The sequence below is a fragment of the Pteropus medius genome, unplaced genomic scaffold (genome assembly GCF_902729225.1).
Source record: "Pteropus medius unplaced genomic scaffold, Ma_sr-lr_union100, whole genome shotgun sequence".
In the NCBI taxonomy this organism is placed as follows: Eukaryota; Metazoa; Chordata; class Mammalia; order Chiroptera; family Pteropodidae; genus Pteropus; species Pteropus medius.
The window spans coordinates 5,328,702-5,345,924 of NW_024355990.1; the positions used below are offsets into that span (position 1 = coordinate 5,328,702).

The following is a 17,223-nucleotide window of genomic DNA, read 5'->3' on the forward strand; positions in this document are numbered from 1 at the left end:
CCATTGATTTATTCACTATATATGTTGGAGATAACGCTGATAGGGAGATTTGCGTGCACAAATTTATCGGGGGAAATGAGCATCTTACTGTTCTCTCCATTTGGAATGTCACGCGGGTAAAAGGGGTACATATGTGTATTAGTCAGAAAGCAGAAGAGCGGAGACCGCTTGGCTTAAACAATAGGAATTTGTTTTCGCACAGTTCTAAGGGCTAGGAGGTCCAAGGTCAAGGTGCAGGCTGATCTGGTTGCATCCCCATTGCAATTTCTTGTGCACATGTGAGCATATGGGGAGAAAGGGGAGAGGTAGAGAGACAGAGACAGACAGAGACAGAGACAGAGACAGAGACAGAGAGAGAGAGAGAGAGAGACAGAGAGACAGAGAGACAGAGACAGAGAGACAGAGACAGAGAGACAGAGAGAAGAGGGAGAGTGAGCCGACTGGTGCCTCTTCCTTAAGGGCACTCACTAATGCCATCATGAGACCCCCCCAACCCGGATGGCCTCCTGAAGGCCCCATCTTCAGATATCATCACATGGGAGGTTAGGGCTCTAACATGAATTTTGAGGTAACCTAACTGCATGGACGCAGAGGTGAGAAAGCAGTGCTGTCAAGTAAACACCACTGCCACCCCCTCGTGAGACCTCTTCTGCGTCACAGAGAAGAGTCCAGCACGTTTCTCCAAATCACTTTCCCTCTGTGGGTTGGATTTATCCATCGAATATCAATAGGCTGTGGACGAGCAGCCATGATTCTCAGGAGGCAGCTGAAGTGTGCACGGGCAGGTGAGCGATTCGGAGCGACTTCCCGTGGATCTCTCGGGGACCCTCCCTCCTCGATGGAGAGGTGTAGACTGGAGATAACGGGTGGGAGCTTCTCAGAGAACTTGCAGAGATGCAGCAGCTCCTGACGGGCTCCGGAGAAAACCGGGATTGGAAGTTCGACTGTGAACACAGCGTCGGCTCCCCTGACTTTTCCGATGAGCATGAGCGGTTCTGCCTCGTCCCTCTGGTTCTGCCTCGTCCCCTGGCCACGTCCCGTTCAGAGCACTGCTTGAAGCTTTGTCCGCTGGGAGAATTTTCCTTCCCTACCCCATGCTCGCTTTAGGGCAGGGTTTCTCAAGCTGGGAACTGGTTTGAGGCCAGTATAACACAGCGATGCTTGCAGAAGCGCACGGCTGGGAATTCAGAGAAAGCATCGGCCGTGGGCAGCGGGGAAGGGTGAATGGCCAGTGCCGACATTTTTCTTTCTTTGACACCTGCAGTTGCCCGTAGGAGAGTCTCCCTGTGGCTTTGACCCAGTGGAATTTTGAAGGACAAAAGGTCTGTCCGTGGGAGACTAATCCCTCCTTGACTCCATTCAACCCCTCAGGCCCTGGGACTTACTGGAGCTACTCACAGTGCAGGAGGCTGGGCCCTGCCCTCAGGGGGAGGTGACAGGTACCCGATTTGTGTTTTCCAGGCTCAAATCCCATCACGGGTCCAGAGGAAGTGAGTGGCATGGAACGGGGCTCCCTGACTGTGCCGTGTCGCTATGATCCAGAGTGGAAGACCCACAGGAAGTGGTGGTGTCGAGGAGCTGCTTGGAGTAGCTGCAAGATCCTTGTTCAAACCACTGGATCAGAGCGGGAGGTGAGGAAGGGCCGTGTGTCCATCATGGACAGTCAGGGAAACTTCACGTTCACCGTGACCATGGAGGAGCTCAGGCTGGACGATGCAGACACCTACTGGTGTGGGATCGAGAGAACCGGAGTGGATCCTGGGGTTACTGTTAAAGTGACCATCGTCCCAGGTAAGAGTATGTGTAAGTGTGGCTGTGTCTGTTCAGGGCCTGCTCTGTCCTGGTCCCTGAGGTCCCTCTCCAGTGACTTAACTCATTCAGCGTGAACTGTCAGAGGGTGTCGAATCCTGAGGTCTCATGGACCCCGACTGACTGTTTGTGATCGAGAGGGGCAGGCCTTCTCTCGGATGCTCTCGTGGCTCCCAGGGCTCCCCCACGATGGGATCAAGCCTGTCTGGGTAGATGTTTTTTCTCTGCGCAGCTCAGCGTCCGAGTCAACTGCCCACAGAGATCGGGGTGATGGCCCCAGTTTCAGCCCAGTGGCCAAAGGGACCCTCTTCCATGAGATCCAGGACCCCAATTCCTTCCAATGCTTTCCTGGGACCCCTGGTGCCCTGGTGGCCTGATCTTTGTGGAGTTTGGGGCTGGGACTCAGAGCTGCTGCTCCCATCCCTTGTTCCATGGCCAGTCTCAGGGAGAAAGAGGCCCCGCACAGTCTGGGAGCTGTGGTTAATCCCTGAGGTCTGGAAAGTCCGCAGAGGTCAAAGGGCTGTCTTCCTGGTGCCTGAAATCCCATCGTGAGCCATTTATATATCTGGGTTTAATGACGAGCTCTTCCTAAATCCTTCTAGAATACAGACGCTCCTGGGAGTAGCTTGGTTTGAACAAGTGTATCAGTTGGGCTCTGCTTCTGCTGACCCTCGGACAGGCAGCACCAGCTCACAGGGCACTTGTGGTGGTGGTCGTGGGGGGAGGGGACACACAGTCAACAGAGCCCCCACCGCACCTGCAGCCTGTGAGGTCTGTTATACCTGCACAGCACAGCACATTCACTGTCTCATGGAATCCCCACAGGGTTTCTGAGAAGGAACTCCCCACTGTGGAAGCTTAATAACTTGTCCAAAGTCAAGGCTCTTCCTGATCATTGTGATTGTATTCATGCCTGGTCCCGACCTTAGATGTCACAGATCTTGGGTATCTGGCAAGCCCTCATTTTGCTCTTGTCCTTGCTAAATAAAGAAGTCGGAGGTCGAGGCCCTGTCATAAGCAGCAGGAGTGTTTAAAGTTCAGTTGCTCCTGCTGCTCTTGACCTGAGGCGATCCTGGGCCCCCTCACCCTTCCAGGGCCTTCTTGATGTCCTCCCTGGACCTGTGCCCAGCCCCACTTGCCTCTGAGTCTTCTAGCGGCCAGGGAGAAGTGAGTGGGCCAGACCATGGTCCCCTTCCCACGGCTTTGCTCCAGGCTCCTCAGCCAGGGCAGCCCACCCTACAGGCTCGGAGCCATGTGCAGGCTGCGGGCAGGTTAGCAGGCAGAGTAGAGTGTAATCTGGTTTGTATGCCAAGCAACAACTACAGCATCAACCACCACCACCACCGCCACCACCATCACCATCACCGCCACCGTGTTCACAGCACCAGTCACCCCAGAAGGCACTACAGGCTCCCCGACTGTGAGCAGCCACCACTCCGTTGACAGGTAAGTCAGTGTGGATATGTAGTTCCCTGTGGCCCCCTTGCCCCAAACTCCTCCGATGCGGGACCCTTTGCAGTCCCAGGGCCCAGCCAGGAGGCCGGCGGCCCTTCCCACTTGCTCTCAGGCCACACGGTGTCCTCGGAGCCCATGGATCTTGTATCCTGGAGCTAGTGCAGTTTGCAGGTTCGTTGGTTCATTCACTCATCCATCTCGTTTGCACTGAGTTATCTTCTACGTTCCTGACACTGCATTGAGCTCCAGAGACACAGACATGGAGCGTCCGCCCCGGAGCTCAGGGTACAGGAGATGGGCGAGCAGGCAGTCAGGGCGGCTGGCATGGCCAGTGCATGTGTGGGTTTGGGGGTCGTGGGGCCTCAGGGATGGCTCTTGGTCCAAGTTTCTGGAGAACAGGGAGGGCCTGGGGAAGTCCTGTTTCTCTAATTACTGTTAGGGCCACAGCTGTGATATTGACGGTCCCTCGCCTCGCTAGAGCACCTGCAGCTCCCAGAGGACTTTCCTGTCCATTATTCTGCTGATGCTTCGACCCTGCCGATGGCCACCCTGTGAGGAGGAATGGGCAGGTGCACATGGTCCCATTTTACAGAGGAAGAAACCGAGCCCTGCCCCTGCTTCTCAGCGCCCTGCCCAGCCAGGCAGCCAAAGGGCTTTTGGAAGCCGAGAGGCCCCTTTCATCCCTCCCTCCGCTCTCCTTGGCCCTCTTGGCTTTGTTTCTGGGTCTGCTGTGATCTCCTACTGCTGGGCTTTCCCACAGAATCCCAGTGAAAGATCCCCGATCTTTGTACCCCAGGGACCCCTCTTGTCCCCTCTCCCATTTGGCCTCTAAACTGAGGATTTTCCTCATCTTATCAATCGAAGCCACACGTAATTACCAGTTCGGGTCTTTGGTCAGCATTGGATGGATAATTCATTCATTTATTCAACAGAAACGACTGAGCACCTGCTCACACCTATCACCGATTTAAGGAATACAATGGGATAGGAGGATGGACAAAATACCAAGCTCTCTGCCCTCCAGGCGCTTACGTACCCAACAGAGTTAATTAAATAATCGATGGATGGATTTATTCTGCAAATTCCTGTGACTGGTGATGAATACGAGACCGTCCTTGCATCAGTCAGCTCGTGCCGCGTAACAAAGCGCCACAGGCTGGGCGGCTTAAACGACAGGCATTTGTGTCTGGATAATTCTGGAGGCCGGACGTCTGAATCAATGTGTCGGCAGGGCTGCTTTCTTCCAGGGCCTCTGTCGTGGGCTTGTAGATGGCCGTCGTCTGCCTGTGTCTTCCCATGGTTTCCCCTTTGTGTGTCTGTGTCCCCATCTCTTCTTCTCATAAGGACCCTGGTCATTTCCCTCCCAGCAGAGCAGGCAAGGGTAGGCGTTGTAAGAAATGAGGAAAGAGGGTTTTGGGGGAGTGGAGGCCATCGTCAGCCTGTGGTCGTTGCCCTCACACAGGTTATTGGAACCCATGACTTGGTCACAGTTAGCTGGAATTGGGAAAAAGGGTTCTGTAGGGTTGCTCGTTTCCTGTCATTGTGTCCCTCCCGCAGGTCCCTGCTCAGCAACGTTCGCTTCCTGCTCCTGGTCTTCCTAGAGCTACCCTTGTTTCTGGCCATGCTCGGTGCTGTCCTCTGGGTGAACAGGCCTCAGAGCTCTGCGGGGAGGTGGAGTCAGCCTGCTCATGAGACTCGGTAACCCCGATGTTCGTAGGTGTCTTGTTCGAGAGAGAGATCCGAGAAGAAAAAGAAATTTTTATGATGAAATGACTGTGCTCAGCAGTGACTGTGGTTCTAGAGGCAGTGTGGGCCTTGGGAACCTATAATTATCATACCTGGGCTTCTGGCACTCGCTCTGGTTTCCCCCTTCTCTGCAGCCCCCCATCCTTCCTTCTTCCTGAGGCTTCAACACAGCAGGAAATGCAAGCAGAAGTCCAGGACGAAAGGTATTTCTCCTGGGGCCCAAGTCCTTGGCGGCCATTTCTGATCTCTAGTCTGTGAGCCACCTGCCGTGGTAATGGACATTGTTGCATTCCATGGGGCTCAGGGCTGCAGCCAATAATGGATTTCAAAATTCTAGACCCCATGACTAGAAAAACTGGACCAAAGCCTGAGGATGTGCCAGTCGCCACGAAGACCCGCATCCACCAGCGATCCTTCCCCTGTGTAGGGAGCTAAAGCTCCCGAAATTCAAAGGAGTGCATGGACTATCTCGGGAGGCCGGCTTGCATATAAAAGGGAAAAGGCTGGTTCTGAGGAATTCCAGGAGGAAGAAGATTAAGATTAGAAACAGGAGTTACGAAGGGAATGTCGTGTGGAAGGGAGTGTTGAAGGGAGTTTCCATTGTACCTTGATCTTCGAGATGTTACTTTAACTATGTTATCTTGGGATACACAAAGGAACAGATTATGTATAAAAAGGAGCCTAAGAAATAAACTGGGAGAGACAGTTGTGAGATCTGTTCTCCCTCCTGCACCCTGTCTGTCTTCTCTTTTTTCTCAGTCCCCGCTCCCCCATCCAGGGACCTGGTTTGACTTGGTCAGCTGGTTTCCGACACCCCTGCTGCATTGTTGTCACTTATGGAGAAGGGGACTCTGGTGCCAGCTCTGTCCTTTGCCGCCTGGACGTGCACACCTGAAGTTGAAACTGATAGCACATCCCCTCATCGTCACCATAATCCCGTTAATACGCATCAGTGTTTTTACTTCTTTTGAGAGTATTCAATGTGGCCGCTACTCTCATTTTGGGGTGCACAGGAAGATACCCATGCTTTTCGGCGGGGGGCTGGAGGAATCCATTGATCAGACGCTGGAGCTAGAACAGAGAATGGAGGTGTCTCCTTATCTTTTTTTAAAAAAATTATTATTTATACCTATGGCACCTGATCTTCCTAGGTAGTCTCCCATCCAAGTACTAACCAGGCCCAACCCTGCTTAGCTTCCGAGGTCAGACATCAGGCTTGTTCAGAGTGGCATGGCCGTAGACCATGGACCATGGACCCAGAACCTCCTACATGTAAAGCAGACGTGCTAACCGCTACACTATGGAACCATATCCTCCTTATCCTTTTAAAGAGCCCTAGACTAGGATTGCCCCCATCTGGATGTAAGCCTTTTATGGCTGGTTGGTTCATTGTGGAGGAGGGAGGAGGACATCAGGGAGCCGCTTCATAAAGACAAAAGGACAACTCAATTCTTCCTCTCAAGTTTCTCCCCAGACTTTAATGTCAGGGCAGCTTCATGAATGAAAAGGGAGGCCGCTAGAGAGAGGGACAGCTAACCAGGGCAGGAGAAGCAGCATCAGCTCTGTGTAATTGCTAAGCACATTGTGCAGCAAACAGCCCCACCATGGGGATGCGGGGAGAGGGATGGGGGATGGGGGAGGGATGGGGAAGGGGGTCATGCGAGCAAGAACATTGAGTCGGCTGCAGATGCCGCGCCAAGACTGACATTACCACACGCCACAAGACGCACACACTAAACCCCAGAAAATATGAAACCTCCCAATGCAGGAAAAAAAAATAAACAAGCAAGAAATTTATTTACTGAGACATCCTCTGGGGTCTGATGAGGCCAGACCAAGAGCTGGGGGCTTAGAAGAGCAGAGCCCCCCGGGCCTGGACCCAGCCTCAGCATCTGCCCCTCCACGCTACAGGGCCTATTTCGTGGAGGCGCACCCCCATGCAGCCATGCTGGGCGCCGCGCTCAGCAGGACCCCAGGCTTGGTCAAACGCTCGTTGCCGCCATCTTAGACATGTTAATATTCTAGAATGAGGGCATTTTCATTTCGCACTGGGCCCCGCAAGTAGCTGGTCCCGTCCAGAGAAGGCCTAGTCCTACCTGTTCGGCCCGCGACCGCCCATGCCAGCCACAGGAAATTAGCTACTCATGAAGGGGAGGACTTGCTTGGAAAACCTAGTTGGCCATGAACTCAGACTCACATGGGTGTCAGGGCTGTGCCGTAATTTAGGGAAGAGCGGTCAGGCCTGTCTGCTGTGGGCGAGTAACGGGAGGGGCATTTGTTTCCCAGGGAACAGGAATGAGAAATGCAAATTCAGATATATTTTGCATTTACCACATCATGCCCTGAGCCTCCAGCTTCCTGTGCCTCAGGTCAGGCCCAGCGGGAGAGGTCACCCCGGGGGACAGGGCCCTAGAAGTCCAAACCTGAGCGCAAGTTTATCTCACTCAAAGCCAAAGATATTTTCTCCAAGAGTCTGGAGACTATCCTCAAGTCCCAGCCTGGAGGAGATGGAGGGGTCGATGCCAAAGCCTGTACAGAAGCATTTGTTTCTTAACCTCATGGGTAAGAAAGTAACAACCATCACACGCCCATGGCAGTTCTTCTGGCCACCAATAGATGGCGTTAGTGGCCACTTTCAGAGCTCCACTACAGACGTCTCCAAGGACTTCGAAACAATTCTTCTCTACAGGATTGCTTCTCAGGTGCTGGGTCCCTCCCGGCTGATTCCAGTATCCTGACCCCGGCCCATTGCCTCCTGCTGGCCTTCCCTTCAGGCTGAGTCCCAGAGCCTGGTCCACACCCCTGGCCCCATCCTGCTCATCAGCTTGGCCTAGGTGAGTAGAATCACCTTGTCTACCTTAGGGCCAACCAGATGTGGACTTGGACATTTAGGGAGCCAAGAGTCAGTGCTCAAGTACAACCAGGGGTCTGGAGCCCAATGGACAGTTCAGACGGGAATAGATAGAGGCCCTAAAGACAGCCGCGGGAGGAGTTCGAGCCAGGCGGGAAAGGTGAAGACGCATCTGACTCCAGTCCAAGGCTTCGACCTTATTGAAGTAGCACCCACAAGGCTCTTTCAGATTTTACACTTGCTGGGGGAGGTAGAGAGACCCAGCGCCTCTGATGGACATATGCAGCTAGCTTGGGACTTAGCATGGTGACAGCCATCAACACTTATTTCCCGTGAACAAGGGAAGCAGTTTTTGAAGGACTAAGTGTGATCAGTGCAAGGAAAGGTCTGAGAAAGGGCAGGGGTGGGGGGGATGAGAAAACGGAGACGGGGCGGGGCTGAGAGAGCTAGGCAGGAAGTGGGGGTGGCGAGGTGGCAGGGCCTGTTTTTCAGTGTCCTGGGAGAGTCTGCAGTTTTGTTACTGGAGAGCGGTGATCCTCTCCCAGCGCGTTGTCCAAGGTCTTGCTGTCTCGAACGAAGAATTGAGCAAGACACCGAAATACAGCAGAAAAGGAAAGCTTTATTAGAGGATTTTATCCCTATTTGCTGTGGGGTGGACTTTTCTTAGGGGGGTGGGCTTCCTGGATTGACAATTAGGATTGACAGGACTCAGCGATTCATCATTTGTTTTCTGCGCATATTCGTTCCCAGAATTCAGTCTGTTATGATGATATTAATGAATGTCTGGGCACGTGCATCGTATTATAATGATGGTATAACGAAGCTCAGGTGAGTTGAAGGTCGTTGGGGTCTTCGTTGCGCAGTTGCAAGTGACTGGCTTAAACTGGTACCTAATTTTCTGCTTACTTGATTCTTTGTGGAAGTTACTTTTAGCCTAAAAATGCTTTCTGGCTTGCTTAATTGTTGGGTGGATTAGGGTGGACTCCTTCTAGGATAGGATGACCTCGATGTCTTTGCAGGCAGACCCGAAACCCCCTAACTTTCCTGCCTAACTCTTTTCTAAGAGCCGCGAACCCCCTTATTACAGGTATGGATGTTGAGGGACAGGAGGTCTTTTCTTCCGTATCTGCTTCCTGCTGAGAATGGCCGTAGTCCCTGCCTACAGGGGTTTCATGGAGCTCTTTCCCTTTCCGCCTCAGTCAGGGCGGGGTCTTGGGTTTCCTGCTGAAGTGCTGCCTCAGTCCCTAGACAAGGAACAGAAGACACAAACTTGTTACTTAAATCATATATCTATTAATTTCTATTATTGATTTGCCTATTAAAAGAGTAAAGAGAAACAGGCTTGGTTGATACATTTCATAAAGAGAAAAAAAATGGACCTTTGGCTTAAAGTCCCCTCCCCTCTCAGACTCTAAGGGCTCTGTCTGGCCTAACACCATTTCTGCTAACAATGGGCCGATGACCTTTGTCAATAGCCAGAGGATCTGAGTTACCAGTTTCAGGGCAGTTATCGGGATTTGAGGGAGAGGGCCTTTTTCCTAAAGAAAGGAGGGAAGAAAACTTAACTAGATTAATTAAAAAGATTAAGAACTCTGCAAGGGTTCTTTTTACAAGTGATGTCCCATATCAGTTTGGCCCGGGCCTAGCATCCAGTGAACAGCCTCAAAACTAGTCTTTAACATTATCTCTAAATCAAGTTATCTATACGATAATGTCCATAAAGCTGCGTTGACAGAAATATTTATGTCATGTATTTATATACATGTGTTTTATTCCTACCAAATCACCACTAAGTTAAATTTTTAATGCAATAATCATCTTTTTGAAGTCCAGTTAATTATATTTCATGACCATTTGTGTATCAAAAAGTTTAGTTGTGAACTTTACACATTTAAAATATACCACAATTTTTGTCACCCTATTTTGACATCTCTCTTTTTTCAAGAGGCTGAGAGCTTCGAAATAAAAGTGTCCCAGGCTTTTCTGGACCTCAGAGAGACCTCGAAAGCCAGAAAGGAATAAAGCAGATACTTCTGATTCCAGCTCAGGAAAAGACAATAACATTTGGCTTGAACTTTATCTTGGCTTAATCATCTTGTCTCTTGCAAAAGAGAGACCCGATTCGCTCTAAGGATGGTCCTCTGCTATTTGATGCTCAGCCTGTGGCTTCTTAGGCTTTTTACTCTATGTCTCTCTATGGCAGCTCTTTGAACTACAAATATTTTATCAACTCTAGGAAATATCTGTGGGAAGGTCACTCTGCAGGTGAGCGGAAGAGCCAAGCTGGTGAGGTTTTTGGGTCTTGTTGAGTCCTCACATGGATCGTCCTGTGTTAGGCTTGAGAGCTGAAGAAGTAAATTCCCCCAGGGTCAAGTACACACGTACGCAAGTCCGGGTTCTCCAGAGAAACAGAACCAAGATATGTACACATATACCTGTATCATGAGCTAATTCCTTATGATTTATATATAGAATTTATGGAGAGATTTTATATACACGATAGATAGATAGATAGATAGATAGATAGATAGATAGATAGATAGAGATAAGGAATTGGCTCATGCAGTTATGGAGGATGAGGTGTTGTAGCCGCCAGCCCCCGAAAGACACACGGACCACCAGAAATCAGTGAGTTATAGGAATCACACTCTTTATTCAGCCAGCTGGGTCTGCCAGGAGTACGCAGACCCCAAATTAAACAGCCCCGATAGGTGGAGGTACAGGGTTTTTAAGCCCTAAATCCCATTCCTCATTCTGTCTGAACACAAAGGTCTATTTTTCTCCTATTCACTACCTGTCAACCTGTAGATCGGGGTGTGCAAGCGGGGAGTACAGAAGCAGAAATCTTGTTATCAGAATGTTATGTCCCTATGATCAAAAGCCTTTTGTTCCCATGGCGGTAGTCAAACAGTAATTTCCTACAAGTAATAAATCTCAAGCAGTCATTTCTCAGCCACCGCAGAGGAGTACCACCATCTGCTGCCTGTAAACTGGAAACCCAAGAAAGCTGATTGTGTAATTCAGTCTAAGTTCGAAGGTCTGAGAAGCAAGAGTGCCAAGGACAGGAAAAGATCCATGTTCCAGCTGAAACAATCAGGCCGGAAGGGGTGAATTTCTTCCTCCTCTGCCTGTCGTTCTATTCATGCCCTTAATGAATTGGATGATGCTCATCGCCCTAGGGAGGGCGCCCTACTTTACTGAATCCACCAAGTCAGACGCTGATCTCATCCAGAAACATTCTCATAGACACACCTCAAAATAATGTTTAATCTGGGCACCATAGCCAGTCAAGTTCACTGACACATAAAGTTAACCATCACGATACGTACTCAAACCTAAAGCCAAATGAATATTCCCAAATTACTCTTGCTTGTGCACCGTCCAACTGTTGGATCTTCCAACCTATTGGCACAGCCAGGAGCTGGCAGAAACTGCTTCTGAAGGAAGATGCACTGGGGAAGTCAGAGAGACGGGAGAGGCGCTGGTGATTGGAGAGTGATTGCTGGCAGATTTCTCAGTTTGGGTTACCATGGCACCAGCTGCTTAACGAACCCTCTCATTCTGTCTCTTACTTCTCCATTTTGCTGTCTGTTGGCCACTTTCTGCCTTTTGGAAGCATGGTATGGCGAAAGGCCCTTGAGCAGTCACGCCAGAGAATTCTGGGTCCAGATCCTGACACCATCACGTATAATATGCTCCTGGCCAGTTGGTTTACTCTCTGATCTGTTGGCAAGGTAATTGGGAGGAGGAGAGATTAATATATATAAACTCTTTGTTATGTGAAAAAAGACCAATAAACGATAACCAAAACAAACAAACAAAAAATTCAAGCAAACTTTCAGAGGTGTCATTTCATGTTTTGGTTTTTAAATTTTTTTATTGAAGTATAATGTACAAACAGAGAGTTATACAAGTCATAAATATACAGCTCAGTAAAATTTTAGGAAGTGAATATTTTTTTGTTGTCACCACTCAGATCAGATATTCATGCCTTCCTGTGGGCACCTTCCACACTGTATCAGGGTGGCCCTGTGCCATCCACAGCTATGGCAGAAGCGATGGTGTATGAATTCTAGGGATAGGTCACAAAATATATTGCCTCTTGCTCTCTCTTGGGTCACGCACACAGGTCAGCACTCCGATTTGTGACTCTCAGGAAGTGTGAGATAATAATTGTTTTCAGCCACTACGTTTTTGGGGGAACTTGTTATCTGGAGGTCGACATCTAATATAGTGGGACCACAGTTGCCTAAGGGACAGTCTCTGCAGCCAATTCAATCCCTAATCATTCCCTCAATCACTCATTCACTTAAAGCCAAATTCAGCAAATATCGATCATTAGCTGACTATTTGTCATATGCTGCATGCATTGGGCACGGGGTCATTCCGGGATGAATAAAACAGACCCCAAATGCCACTCTGATATAAGCTATATCCTAGTGGGGAGATGGATAGAAACCACCAAAACAACAACAAAACGATGTTTGCTGAACTATAGAAGAAATAAGCAGGGATCAGCGATCGAGACAGGCAGGGTGACCCCTGGGAAGGGTGGTCAGGGAGGCCTTTCTGAGGAGGTGACATCCAAGGGCAAGCTAAAGGACAAGAAGAGGCAAGCAGTGAGAAGAGCTGGGGAAGGGAGCCAGGGAGAGGGGCAGCAGGTGCTCAGGCCTGGGGAGGGAGGAGCACTGTGGCGAGAACGTAGGGCCTCCCTGGGGTAGGGGTTGGGTCCACTTGGGGTGCACAGGCCAAGCAAGGAGAGTGGTTTTATTTGCGGGGTACGGGGCAAGGAGTGATGGTGAGCCCCAAGGACTTCTGCTGAAGCGCTCTCTTGCTGATGAGAAGAGAGAGGGCGTGAGGGGAATTAGGAGGAAGAGGGATGTCACCGTGGTATCGAAAGGAGAGGGGACTCTTGCAATATTGGGGGGCCAGGGAGGATAGGGCCAAGGAGAGAGAGTTAGAGTAAGGACTTCTGGGGACTGACAGAGAGAGGGATCTCGGATTACGGGATTCGGGTCCCAGCAACGTGGGGGAGATTTTGCCCTCGATCGTGATGGAATAGTGTGGAAGGGGAGCAGATCTGGGGAGCGAGCATTTAGGGGGAAATCGACGGGCCTGGGCTGTGTGGGACGAGGCCGAGAAGCTGGCATAACCGGGGAGAGGTATTAAATAGGCCTCCCTCCCGTTCCAGGGTACACTGACCCTGAGGCCATCGTGTCATGAGAACGAGCCTATCTGAGTTAGGACAGACCTGACCCCACCTCTTGGGAAAGACCGTCCCCATCTCTGCACCTCGAAGAGGCCCCTGGTCGTCGCTGTGGCCAGTGCCTTTGGGCAGATGGCCCTCTGGTCCTACGGCCGCTCTCTCTGTGCCCCTGGATGGAGGGGGGCAGCTTCAGCTTCCCAGAGCCCCTAGCTTCCCATTCAGCATCTTCACACTTCTCCTTGCCTGTCCTCAGTCCGCTGTCCTGAACCTCACAGCAGAGGTGACTTTCAGAAGCAGGAAGTGTGAAGCGTGAGGCAGGCAGAGGGTTGGCATACGGCTGCTCCATGTCTGTGTCTGGGGCACAGGAAGATACACGAGGAGAGGAGGCTGCAACCTGGACGGGACCCCAGAAGCAAGATGAGACCTCCGAAGGCATCTGAGGTGCCACCAACCTGTGCAAGAAGCAGAGTTGGGAGTCCCATGGGGGCAGCGCTCCCCATGGATGCCTGAGGCTGAAGACTGGGAGAGCATCGCATCTCTGTGGTCATCGCCGAAGCCAGAGAGGGCACAAAGGTCTGGCCTTCACCCCCAGGACTATACACTTTGACCACAAGGAAGTGACATTCCATAGAGGTGGGGATGCCCCACTGAAGAGCAGATGTCCCCGCTTGGCTCTGCCGTGTGGGGACATTTGTGACACAGTGAGAGGAGCAGCTGTGGCCCATGGGGAAGGAGAGCAACCCCGTCCGAGGGACCTGGCCCTGTCCAGTCAGTGGGACTGAGAGAAGCCAAGGGCACCGAGAGCCAGGGGACCTTCTCTCCCTAAGCATCCCGCACGCCGACCAGCTCCGACGCTGGACCCCAAACCAGACAGGACAAGGAAGCAGAGAGGCCCAGAAAAGCAGAAGTGGGGACACAGAAATTGGACCTCTGGGAGGAGGCTCCACCTTGTCGACACCTAGGGCCTGGCGCTGCTGCAGGGGACGTCTGTGCTGCAGAAATGACCCTGAGGGTTGGGGCTGCATGGCTGTCTGCAGCCCTGCTCCTTCTCCTGAGCCCTGGGGAGCAGGGCTGTGCCTGGGCGGGGAGCTCTGCCCTGAGTGGGAGACAGGAAGGGCTGGGCGCAGGGGTGCCCCGAGGGGAAGGAGGACCTGGGAGGGAGGAGGGGACGTAGGGAAGCTTCCACGAGTGGCCCGCAGCTGCCTCAGCACAGAGCAGGTGAGTCTCGTCCATTGCGCCAGACAGAGCAGCTTTGGTGAGAGGGAGCCTGTGATTGTCACCTTAATCACAGTCAGAGATGAGGTCTTGGCACATCCATCTCTCTCTCTCTCTCTCTCACACACACACACACACACACACACACACGTGCACATGCCCACAGTTTTTATTCATCCGGCCTCTTGTCTCCATGGACACCCTCCCCTGTGCCACCTCTGTGACAAGGGAGCTACTCGCCCCTTATCCTCTTGCCTGGTCTGAGGGAAGGCGTGTCCCTGTCATGGCCTCTGGACTCCGAGGGCCCTGAGGGGCCCACATCCCAGGACACCCCTAGCCCAGGCCATCTGGTGGGGAGCTGTGACCAGCTGTGTCTTCCAGGCTCTCTGTCTCTGAGTGGCCCTCAGCATCGTGACGGGCACTGTCGGGGGATCCCTGAGCACGCAGTGTCGATATGAGGAGGGGTTCACAGAAAATAGCAAAATTTGGTGCAAATATCCATGTTTGCTACAGACGGTGACTATTGCAGAGACCCCAAGGTCAGAGAGAGAAGTGAGGAGTGGCCGTGTGTCCTTCGGGGGCCATCCTCAAACCTCACCTTCACCGTGACCTTGGAGAGCCTCACATGCGCGTGTGGGATCCGCAGGCCGTGGGCTCGGGACCTCATCTTCTAGGTCGTGGTGTCTGTGTTCCCAGGCGAGCCGCACACAGCCTCCCCTTGAACCAGATCCAAGCTGCCTGAGCTGTCCCTGGTCACCCGTTTGTCAGGAAAAACATGGAATCAAAGAGCTCCGGGGGGTGGGGTGTCAGTGTTCAGGACACAGTGTGTGTGTGTGCGCGCGCACGAGCGTGGTATGTTGTCTGCACACACACAAGCATATGCACAACTCTGGTTGTTCTAGACCTTTCTGTGTACTTCGCCCTGACAGTCCCAGGCCTGAAGCTGTCCTGGGGGAGGGCAGCATTGGGAATGACCCCGACTCGAGATATGCTGCCTTGCTGTCCTCACGAGGCTGTGTCTCCTTTGAAGGAGACCCCATGTCTCTTCCTAAACCGCTCTCAGCTGTCCCTGGGAATAGGACCACCAGGGCACTTGCTCCTCTGACTCACAGGCTGTCCTTGACCCTGGGCCTGAGAGGGTTGTTTCCATAGCTTGACTATTGTGAATGGTGCTGCAATGAAAATTATCTCTGCGAGATCTTGTTTTCATTTCCTTTGGGTATATGCCTAGAAGTAGGATGGCGGGATCATATGGTAGTGTTTTTTTGGGTGGGGGGGGCAGGAGGGGGACCACTATATTGTTTGCATCAATTTTCATCCCCACCAACAGGGCACAAGGTTCCCTTCTCCCCACATTCTTGCCAGCACTTGTTATGTTTTATCTTTTGGGCGATGGCCATTCTCACAAGCATTAGGTGCTATCTCACTGTGGTTTTGATGTGCATTTCCCTGATGATTAGTGATGCTGAGCACCTTTTCATGTACTTGTTGGCCGTTTGCATATCTTTTTTGGAAAAATATTCACTTCCTCTGCCCACTTTTTAAATTCGATTGTTTGGGTTTTGCTCTTGTTATTGAATCATATGAGTTTGTTTATATATTCGGGATATTAACCCCTTACCTTATACATGATTTGTAAATATTTTCTCTCATTTTGTAGGTTGTCTTTTCATTTTATTGTTTCTTTTGCTATGCACCAGGTTTTAAATTTGACACAGTCCTACTTATTCATTAATGTTTGCTTTTGTTGTTTGTGTTTTTGGTGTCATATCCAACGATTCTTGCCAAGGTCAATGTCAAGGAACTTTTCTCCTGTTTTCTTGTAGGAGTTTAGTGGTTTCAGGTCTTATGCTATGAAATCCCCTACGGTTATTATATTGCTGTCTATTTCTTCCTTCAGACGTGTTGGTATTTACTTAATATATTTAGGTGCTCAGATATTGGGTGGATATATATTTACAATAGTTATATCCTCTTGATGAGCTGACCCTTCAATTATTATATAATGACATTCTTTGTCCTTTGTTACAGTTTTGACTTAAAGTCTATTTTGTCCGATATAAGTATAGCTACCTCTCCTCTCTTTTGGTTTTCATATATGTAAAATATCTTTTTCCATCCCTTCACTTTAAGCCCATGTGTGTCTTTAAAGCTGAAGTGAGTTTCTTTTATGTACTATATGGTTGGGTCTTGTTTTTTTTTTTAATTAATTTTTTAAATTAATTTTAATTAATTTAATTTAATTTAATTTTTTTAATTAATTTTTAAAAATCCATCCAGCCCCTCGATGCCTTTTGATTGGAGAATTTAATCCATTTACGTTTAAAGTAATTATTAACATGTAAGAACTTTATTTTGCCGTCTTATTAGTTATTTTCTGGCTGTTTTGTGGGTGCCTTGTTCCTTTCTTCCTCTCTTTCTGTCTTCCTTTGTGAATTGATGATTTTCTATGGTTGTATGTCTTGATTCTCTTCCTTATCTTTTGTGTATCTACTGTAGGTTTTGCTTATGGTTACCATGAGGCTTATGTAAAGCATCCTTAGATATAATAGTCTATTTTAAGTTGACAACAACTTAACTTCAGTCACATACAAAAAGACTACTTTTCATTCCCCCTCCACATTTTATGTTTTTGATGTCACAATTTACATCTTTCTATGTCGTGTATCCACTAACAAATTATTGTAGCTAAAGTTACTCTTAATACTTTAACCTTATATTAGTTCTTTAATCTTACATGTAGTCTTCTCTGTACAGAGTAAAGCCTATTAAAATATAATTCTTTTCAGCTTCATAGGTAGACAATCAATTCATCTATAACTATTTAGAATTTTGTTTCTTCCCTTTCTATTCTCATATCCTTTGTTTCTTTTTCTTGTCGTATTGCTCAGGCTAATCAAAGTGTCCAGCAAAGCGGTGATTATGAGCATCCTTGTTCTTC

The 17,223-nt window shown here is 50.0% G+C and overlaps 1 protein-coding gene and 1 pseudogene across 2 annotated transcripts; one reads left to right on the plus strand and one right to left on the minus strand.

Moving 5' to 3' along the window:
• Window positions 1-1,435: 1,435 nt before the first annotated feature.
• On the plus strand, window positions 1,436-5,726 carry LOC120600148 (CMRF35-like molecule 1). 2 transcript variants are annotated; one of them, XM_039859476.1, is made up of 3 exons: window positions 1,436-1,791; window positions 3,123-3,255; window positions 4,822-5,726. In XM_039859476.1, exons 1-3 carry the CDS (start codon window positions 1,500-1,502, stop codon window positions 4,964-4,966), a joined length of 570 nt encoding a protein of 189 aa, XP_039715410.1. In that variant the 5' UTR covers window positions 1,436-1,499; the 3' UTR covers window positions 4,967-5,726. The 2 variants fall into 2 exon arrangements, with proteins under 2 accessions (XP_039715410.1, XP_039715411.1); XM_039859477.1 differs by having other exon boundaries at window positions 3,192-3,255; window positions 4,822-5,725.
• A 410-nt stretch (window positions 5,727-6,136) lies between these two features.
• LOC120600465 (uncharacterized) lies at window positions 6,137-6,252 on the minus strand (annotated as a pseudogene).
• Between the last annotated feature and the right edge of the window lie 10,971 nt (window positions 6,253-17,223).